General features: G+C 43.6%; 1 protein-coding gene across 2 annotated transcripts in view; it reads left to right on the top strand.

Moving 5' to 3' along the window:
- Window positions 1-5142: 5142 nt before the first annotated feature.
- The window catches only part of fam20cl (family with sequence similarity 20 member C, like), an 8745-nt gene continuing 4533 nt past the window's right edge, over window positions 5143-9354 (top strand). For both annotated transcript variants that reach the window (XM_053444365.1, XM_053444363.1), the window contains exons 1-5: window positions 5143-5303; window positions 6210-6749; window positions 7156-7334; window positions 8969-9047; window positions 9208-9300. In XM_053444365.1, coding sequence (XP_053300340.1) covers window positions 6214-6749; window positions 7156-7334; window positions 8969-9047; window positions 9208-9300 — 887 coding nt within the window. In that variant the 5' untranslated portion in view covers window positions 5143-5303; window positions 6210-6213. The remainder of the gene's footprint in view (window positions 5304-6209; window positions 6750-7155; window positions 7335-8968; window positions 9048-9207; window positions 9301-9354) is intronic.

The following is a 9354-nucleotide window of genomic DNA, read 5'->3' as shown; positions in this document are numbered from 1 at the left end:
ATAAAAACCAGTAGATAATAACAATGAAAATAAAAGATACTGTGGTTGACATAAATTTCCTTTTCGAGTTTATTGTACTTTATCATTTTCTATCCAACTTTGGGAAAGGAAAAGATCTTCCAAAGAATCCAAAAGAAACTCCTGGAGCAGACTCCCAGCGAGAGTTAAAATAAGTCAATTTAATGTTTTATTTTGAATGGATTAGTCATCAGTGTCAGTGAAGTGTTTTATGAAAAACAAAAATTATGTTTAAGTCGATCTTGAATCTTGAAAAACATAAAGTTGTTGAATAGTCTTCATGTAATTCATGCTGGGGTTGTGCTCAGTTTGATAAATCGACCTCAATGCTTTGCCCTCCCTTTCGTCTTTCCTTTCTTTCGTCCCTTCCTTTCTCTCCATCCCTCTCTCCATCACTCCATCCTTCCTAATGTCTCCTCATGCACATTCATATACGACACAGATCCACATATACAGCAAGAGCCGATGAAAGATCGTCTCATGTGGAGATGCAGGATTAGATTATGCCACAAGCTGTCACCTTGAAAATGGATGAGGAGTGGGAGACAATAAGAGGAGGGGGGGGGAGAAGGGGAGGGAGAAGGGGAGAGACACACGAGAGGTTATGAAAGATGAATGGAGGGAAGAAATGTAGATGGTGAGATTAGAATGAATCCTCTGGGAATACGAGCCGGCTGGAATCCAGAAAGGTTTAATAGGATTTTCCACTTTGCTTAGACATGTTGTTTGTTGTTGCATTATACTCTGCCTCTGTGTGTGTGTGTGTGTGTGTTTGTGTGTGTGTATGTGTATCCAACCCATTGTAGCTCTCCCTCTACTTGGTATTCCACACGAGTTCCCTCCTCGAGGTCTCTCACTCATCCAACATCTATCGTCCCTCTCCTCCCCTCCCTCCCTCTCTCATCCTCATGTTTTCCTTGATGTTTCCTTCTGTTCTCCATTTGCATCCGTCCCCTCTGCGTCTTAATTTGTGTCTCTTGCTCTCACCTGTTAGGCTCCAACCCCCCCCCCCCCCCCCCCCCCGCTCTCTCCCTTTTGTCTCCCACGTCTTTTTGGCCCTCCCGTCCCACCCGTTGAAATATTCATGGCCGTATAGTGGGAGTGCAGCAGCGGCAGCATTCGAAGCCGAAGCCACAGGAGTCAACGCTTTCAAAGACTTCAAGGCCTCTGAGCTCACAGAGAGAGAGAGAGCGTAAGAGAGAAGAAGAGGGAGAGAAAGAGAGAGAGGGACAGGGGGAGGGAGCTGGAAGAAAAGAGAGAAGAGGTGAAAGTAGAAGGGAAGAGAGGGAGTCAAAGACGAAGAGGCAACTCCATTGCATCAAACACCGAGCAACACATGATGAAACAGCCTTTTTGCATTTCACACACCTGCAAACACGCTGTAGCTCAAACACAGAGAGAGAGAGAGAGAGAGAGAGAGAGAACCACAGAGAGCTGCAGCGCCGCTCACACTTTAAACCTCGGCCGACACTTGATTAAACACATGACTCTCTTTGTATTCCTCACTCGCACACACCTAAAAGAGAGAGGAGAAAACTCCAGGGTGCTCATCAGGCAACTCATCAGGCAGTTTTTACCCACACGAGTACACGTGGAGGCTGATGTTCACATGCATTCAGCTGCTATAGAGCATCAACAGCAAGTACACACACACACACCAAGTACACACACACACACCAGGACTCAGAGGCTTTCATGGGTCAGCCCCTCGCCAGGATCCAAAAGACCCTCTGCTGCCCGTTCACCCTCTAATGTCCCAGATGTGAGGCTGAACCCACTTTGTCTCATTAAACCCTGAGTTTGCACAACAGAGTGGCGTCCGCCCGGCCGATGGATAAAACACACGCTCCAATTAGCTGCCAAACTCTGTGTTGTTTCCAAGCAACCTGCATGAAGCTGTGAGCGAAACGAGGCTTCAAAGCTGTGAGGGATGTGTTTCACTCTTTGCATGGGAGTGTTTGCTTTGTTGGTAGAAAGGGTAAAAAAAGAAAAGAAGAGAGCTACAGATATTTAAAAACATCCTATTATACTTGATCTCCTGACATCCTGCAAAAAGATCATCAGCACGGACGGAGAGCGGATGCAGCTGATTGGACGATCACTGATCTGCCACAGGATCTTTTCCTTTTGAAGCGTGTTGTTAAGAGGCTGAACCTGAAGTGACCTCGGATGAGGAATCATGAGGGATCCATAACATATCACGTTACATAACAGCACACGGCAGTTAGTGATTCTGTCTCACACGCTGAGCTCTCATTACGTCCTGCGTGTTCAGACCCGGTGTAGCCGCTCTGGCCTGACACGCCATTCTGCTGCCACCTCTGTGTTGTGCGTTGTGTAATAATGAAGAATGAGGTGAGGGTCGCTGCCGCCTTGAAGATTTATTATGTGCGAAACATTAAAACAACAACACAGCAACTCTTGTGTCTACATGCACACCACCGTCTGAGGAGAGCAGCAGGAAGCGACACGTCGCACAAAAACAACACAAGATGATTTCACCTCGTTCCTTCAACACTGTTTATTTACAGACCGCACCGCACACCATCCTGATGCCTCAACTGTTCGCTAATGCATATTTATCCACGGCTGAAAATAGTTCCAGACAAATGCTCTATTAGCTGCTTTTTTTTTGGGTTTATCTCTGGTAAAATCTGCAGTCCCCAGCTGTTGTGAGAAACCATTTAGCCTTTATTAAAAATGTCACGATGTAACTGGGAGACACTTTAAACGTTTATGTCTGCAGTGGGAGCCAATAAGTTTGGGGAATAGGTAAAAAAAAGAGGCTAATAAACGACGTAACTGGTTATTATAGACTTGAGTTTCCTGTCTGGGCAACTTATCTTATCTTATCTTATCTTATCTTACCTTATTTGATCTTACCTGATCTTATATTATCTTATCTTATCTTATCTTAACTTATCTGATCTTATCAACTATTTGTATGTTCCAGTGACTCATACCGAAGATTTCTATGACAGGAAGGATTTTAATTCATTTTGGTGACTCCTTATTCATTATTTATATTTCATTTATTTTATTTTTCTTGTGATGGGCGCAGTGGTTAGCACGGTTGCTCCACAGCAATAAGGTCCTTGGTTTGAATCCCACTTTGATCAGGGGTTTTTCTTTATGTAGCCTCTCGCCCCAATATCAGCTGGGATTGTCTCCAGCGCTGATTGGCAGCACAGATTATATATAGTTCACAGTTCTGGTAAAACTGTGCATCCACACAACACATTCTCAGCTGCATTCGAAAATAGATGACAACATCAAACCATGAGATGAACAGAAGCTCCAGTTACATGCAGAGAGCGTTATTCTGAAGATTCTCAAAACTTTGTATTTTTTACTCAGTTAACTCAAACATGACAAATAATAATTTGTCTGCATAATCTAACAACTCCTCTGTTTACCCACTGGCTCTGTGTGTGTGTGTGTGTGTCTGTGTGTGTGTGTGTGTGTGTGTGTTTACGCTCCCACATTGTGATCTCATTTGTGACAGTTAACAGTTGTTTACATGTAATGAAACGCTCACATTTCCATACCGCAGCATATTCCTCCAGGTTTGGCAATCATCAGCCTATTCTATTGGGACCTGCTGCAACATTCATAATATATTCTATCTCAGAGCAAACTTAGCTAATTAATAGAAACGTACGGTGTAGTGTCTAATTAACAGTATATGCATGAGAATGATTTTCAGCCCTCGGAGGAGAGAAAACACTGAGAGTCAGAGACAGGGATTTAGTCATAGCAGGAAATATAATGGATGGTTTATGGTAAAAAAAAAAAAGGGGGGGGGAGAGGGAGCAGGAGGAGAAGACAGGTCCAGAGTAAAAAAGAGACTTTATTAAAGAGATGAATATTTGATTTAATCTGGACTATCTTTGGAATATCAAGTCATTTCTCTCTGTTCACCTTAATGTGCCGCCGGTATCAAACTCTTCAGAACAGAAGATGCCGCTCAACGTTTCTGGCATCTCTTTCATTTTCAGGAGAGTTAATAAAAATATAAAAACCTCCGTGAATTCCCAAACGGAACAAAAAGCACATCAAGCCACATCGTCTGGAAACCAGGGGAAGACATTATTTTGTCTCCGGAATGAGACACAGGGGAGGGACCACAACAAGTAAAGGAGAGCGAGAGAGATGGAGAAAATAATAAAAGAGCTCTGCACACGGGGGAAGGAATAACTGAAGGTGAGAGGACTGACACTCAGAGCGGTGAATATAAAAGCTGCCGTGAGGAACTGGTTGGTTCGGCATGAAGACAAGAAACAGGGCGGAACAGCAGGCCCGTCCATGTCTGAGGGAAACTAGATCACGTGACAGCATTTTTAACTCGCCAATGATTTTGTTTTACAAAAAGACATCTGAAAATCAGCCCTGCAAAACTTTTATTTATGTGTAAATATAACATATAACTTTCTCCTAAGTAAGCTAACATCTTCTCGTAGCAGGTTTTGTTAACTTCAAGCTGTTTTGCGTGTTTATGCTAAGCTAAGCTAACTAGCAGGAAGTAGCCTCATGTGTGGTGTCAATCTTCCCGTCTAATTCTCAGCATGAAAACCGGTAGGTGCGTTTCCTAAAATGCCAAATGATTCACTGTTCATTATTGAATAATCTATTAGATTGAAACTATTTATTAATGTATTAAACTACTTTTATTTTATTTCAGAGAAGTTAAACTTACAATTTAGATTATCCCGATTATTATTGTGAGTCAGTATTTGTTTACATAGACAGTGATACTCTGATATTAACATGATTATGTGTGAATACGACACCGCCATGTAAATAGCTTTTCTAAACCAGAATAATGTCAAACATCATCGTGGACAAACTCACATCATGTAGAGAGGTAAGAATGTGTCCTAATCACAATGTAATGTAATGTCATATTTTATTAGCAACTCATGTAAACACTGAAATCGATATCACTTCTTGTTCAGAAGAAGGTCAACAGTCAGAAGTAACGCATCAGCCTCTGTAGAGGATCAGCACTGATACCCCATCCCACGTTGATCCAGACTGAAAGGTCACTTGGCAGTAGAATACATTTGGATTCCCTTCTTTTTAACGGTGGGTCACGCAGACCTGGGTCACTGCAACATGCCGGCCCTCTAACTTCTGTTTGCACTGATTGATAACAAACAAACACACAAATCGTCCTGCAGCCGGACGACAAAGAAGAGAGGTGAACTCTGAGTGTGTCCCGTGAACGGAGGAAGAGGAGCTGAGCAGAGAGGGGGAAGAACACCAGGTCTCGAAGGGAAAGAGATGTAAGTAATTCCTCCGACCTGCGGCTCCACACAGGGAATGAAGGAGCAGAGAGCTGTTCAATAATGTATTGATCTTTCTCAGCGAGCTTTTTCTTTCTTTCTCAATTTGATGTAAATGATTATCTGACAGTATGTTGCTGCAGTAATGCACCGCTGAGAATTCATGTGTGGAGGCCTGTCTCCGTCTGTCCACCTGTCGGACACCTTAAAGGGATAGTTCACCCCAAACTGAAGATTCACTCATTATCTTCTCACTACTGGGCCGCGTTTGCGATCTCCCTTTAGATCAATGTGTGTGTTTGACTCATACACATTCTTGATATAGCGATAGAACTTGTGTAGTTTGGCTGCAGCATTGTTGATTTACAATGAATGCACTCGTGCTCCTGAATATCCCATTAAGTCCCAGTCGTGTTGAAACAGAGGAAACCAGAGCAGGTGTTAAACTACATCCTGATGATGTGGCTCCACTCCAACAATGTTTACGCACCGACAGCAGCTGGTGATGCTGAGAGGAACTTAATGGCTTTTTCCAAATGGGTCATAAATGATCACACTCAGTATTTGTTTTATTAAAACTTCCTTTCTGACGTTGCTACTGAACTCTCACTGAGGATTTTTTAAACCAAGCTAGCACAGCTCTGTACTTGGTCATGTTGGTTGTTCACCACTTCGGTTTCATTTATATCCACCAGCAGATCATAAACAACACCTTTGCTCAACCCCACAGGCTCGAACAGAAATGTAATTTAATTTTAATGTTCTTTCACTGTTTTACTTTGTGCACAAGTGAAATCCAGCTTGTAAAAGATGTTTCATCATGCAGGCAGGAAGTGTTGTCAGGGCTCCGTGGGCTGTTTGGATTTTAAATGGCCGTCTCTGTTGTTGTTTCTCTTTTCCCCGCAGCACGATGAGACGGAACCTGGCCCGACCCACTCGCTCCATCTATCTCGCTCTGGCGTGTTTGTCCCTCACTCTCCATCTCCTTCTGGCATTCTTTTGTCTCTCCGTCCTCCAGACAGCCTGCGTCCTTCCCAGCTCTTCTTCATCCTCCTCTTCGTTCAATCCAAGAACTGACACCCGGCAGCATCAGTCTGTCTCCTCACCCTCCTCCTCCTCCTCATCATCCTCCTCCTCCTCCTCACATAAACTGCCAACAAGCTCCCGGAATGACGAGGGGCACAGACTGAACAACACTTCAGACCTGAAAGGGACAGACTCAGTCGCTGAGAGGGATAAGAAACTGGTTGGAGCAGGGAAAGTGATTCCCAAGGTGAAGGGTCATTCTGCACTGGAGGCCCTGTTCAATCACCCGCTGTACAACCTGCCACGACCAGAGCCGCATCAAGATGATTGGCTACTGAGGGTGAAGACAACAGAGGATGCAGGGGGCGTAGGAAGTGAGGAAGAAGAGCAGGAGGATGAGATCCACAGTGACAGTCAGTGGTGAGGGGAAATGAGTTATCATTGAAATGTATCTTTGAGTAAATAATGGACACATCCACTGTCCTGCATTGTCGTTGAATATCTGAAGCCAGATATGAGGTCCTGACCTTTATCATTTTAAGAACGAGAAATTCTAAGATATTCCAAAGTTAGATTTTTAATGTGTTCCTTGTGTTTATTTGCAGGCAAAGGTAAAAACAATATTGGGCTGAATGGCAAGTGATGCCTCTCTACTCTACAATCCTCTGCAGGCAGAAGGATTCAAAAACATGAAGTGCAAGTTTGAGCTTCAGTGAAATATTCACACAGCTATGGATTCTGATCATTTAAATAACAGAGAAGTAAATGTCATTTTAATAAATGCTTTACAACCGACCCTGCCTGTTTACACCCTCCTCTCCTGAAGGCAGAGTGCCAGTCAGGAGGAAGGCTTCGACAGAGTCACTTGGACGAGCGAAGCAGAGACTCACCCGCCCTGGCTTCGGTTCCACCTGGGCATCTCTCGCTGGGAGCTGTACAACAGGAAGGATCCCAACCTGGCCCAAGTGACTCACTATTTGGCAACGCAACGTGTCCTCGGCGCTGGTGAGCAAAGGAGGGGAGGGCAGGGGGAAACGGGTGAGAGGACAGAGAGAAGAAAGAACATGGCCTGGGAGAGTAACAGGAAGGATAATTAACTCTTTTTATCTTTTTGTTCCTACAATACGACTTGAATCTCCAGCCAAGCAGAATTACATCTCACCGGCACAGTGGTGGGTAATGAAACAGACAATATACTGCAGATATCATCCTTTATTCATTCCCAGAGTAGGAGAGTGGCCTCACAGTGCATGTTCTGCCAAAACCTGAATAACCAAAACAGCCTGAGCCACAAACCTGTTTACATATGAAAGCTCTGGATCTGTATTCTGCACCATATTAGGCTTTCCACTAAAATAAAGCATCTCAGACGACAGCGTTCCTGCTCTGACTTTAACCATCAGCTTCTGTTTGGTTAAACACAGTGAGAACTTTGCATATCGTGCTGGTTTCTCATTTTAACTCTGATCTATTCACACACACACAACACAGGCTGGACTGAGAGACAGCCAGAGGCAAAGAGCATTTACTGAAGTTCTCACTCGGCGAACACAGTCCACTGCGACATCATATTTAGAACAGGAAGGATCACGTGTTCCAGAAGCACATCCACGGCGCCAGTGAAGCGATAAATACATACGTGAAGTTCCACAGAATGAAAGAACAAACCCAGAAGGATTCGGCACGATGTGTAATGACCCACAATCCCTTTGGGTCGCAGAGTGAGAGCTGGAAAAAGGTAGAAAAGCAAACGGGGCAAACAGTGGGAGGCATGTGGACCATGAATCAATATTTCATGAGAGAGTGCAATTTATATTACAGAACATCTACGGCATGGATGTAATAACATGGAGAGGATGCTATTACACACTCAGACACCTCTGCTTACACAGTACAAATACACAAATACAAAGTTAAACACAATTATAATTGTGTGACAGCAGGCGAATGTGTATCTCAAATGATGTTTTCGTAGTAGGGTCATAAATATAATCCGCCCACGGACTTGTATTATCTCAACACCTACACACACACACACAAACACACAGGGACACATCTCTCCTCCTAGCATCGACACATGCACGCTGTCATTGTGTGTTTGCTCAGACTCCCTGTCTCCGTCTTCAGCTGCAGAATGAATATTGTATCGGAGGTTTGTGTTATACGTTGCAAATCAACTTTTAATCTCAGCTACAGGCGGGTTTATTTGTCAGTGTCGTCCCTTTTTGTACATTTGCATATTTAAATGTGTTAATTCATCAGTTAGAAACAGACGTTACAGCCTAAATAAATATGGGAGGAATTGATTTATATCTCAGGATTTACGTGTTTTGCTCGTTCAAGCCACAAAGAAAAGAGTTTCTTTTTCTGGACGTCTTGAAATTTAACTCGCTCACTTGAAATAATGAGAAATAATAAATAACAATGACAATACACAATGTATAAAACCCATTCATTCCAACTGTGTGTGTCTGACTTACAGATCTCAGCCGAGGTAAATGAGAGAAAATAATTTGCGGTTATTAAACTGACTAACTTTGAATATGTATTTGTGGTTAATGCTCATGATATTATAAATGATATCTGTAAGTAGTCCTCTTTGTTTTCTAAACGCTCTCAGCTCTCTGAATGTCTTTCAGTTCAGAAGACAGGAGGCACCCAGCTCAAACTGCTCATATCGTTCCCCAACTACGGACAAGCTCTGCTCAAACCCATGAGGTGAGACCCCACTGTCCAAACACTGACTGACTGACCATCAGGCTGAAACACAAAGTCTTTGTATTAATTAGACAACCCAGTGCAGCACACTTACACGTACAGTATGTCAGCAAATAGCCTCGAGCGCTTCTGTTTCTCTTTGTGTTGCTGTTGTGCACAGACAGTCCAGAGACTCAGAGACGGACGTGAACCTCTTCTACTTCTCAGACTTTGAGAGACACAACGCAGAGATCGCTGCCTTCCACCTCGACAGGTACAGATGTTCGCTCGCCCCCTCAGCCTGGCGGCAGGTAGACAGACCACTCTG

Source organism: Pleuronectes platessa, chromosome 16 (genome assembly GCF_947347685.1).
Source record: "Pleuronectes platessa chromosome 16, fPlePla1.1, whole genome shotgun sequence".
Taxonomy (NCBI): domain Eukaryota; kingdom Metazoa; phylum Chordata; class Actinopteri; order Pleuronectiformes; family Pleuronectidae; genus Pleuronectes; species Pleuronectes platessa.
This window is presented reverse-complemented; position numbering and strand designations above follow the sequence as displayed.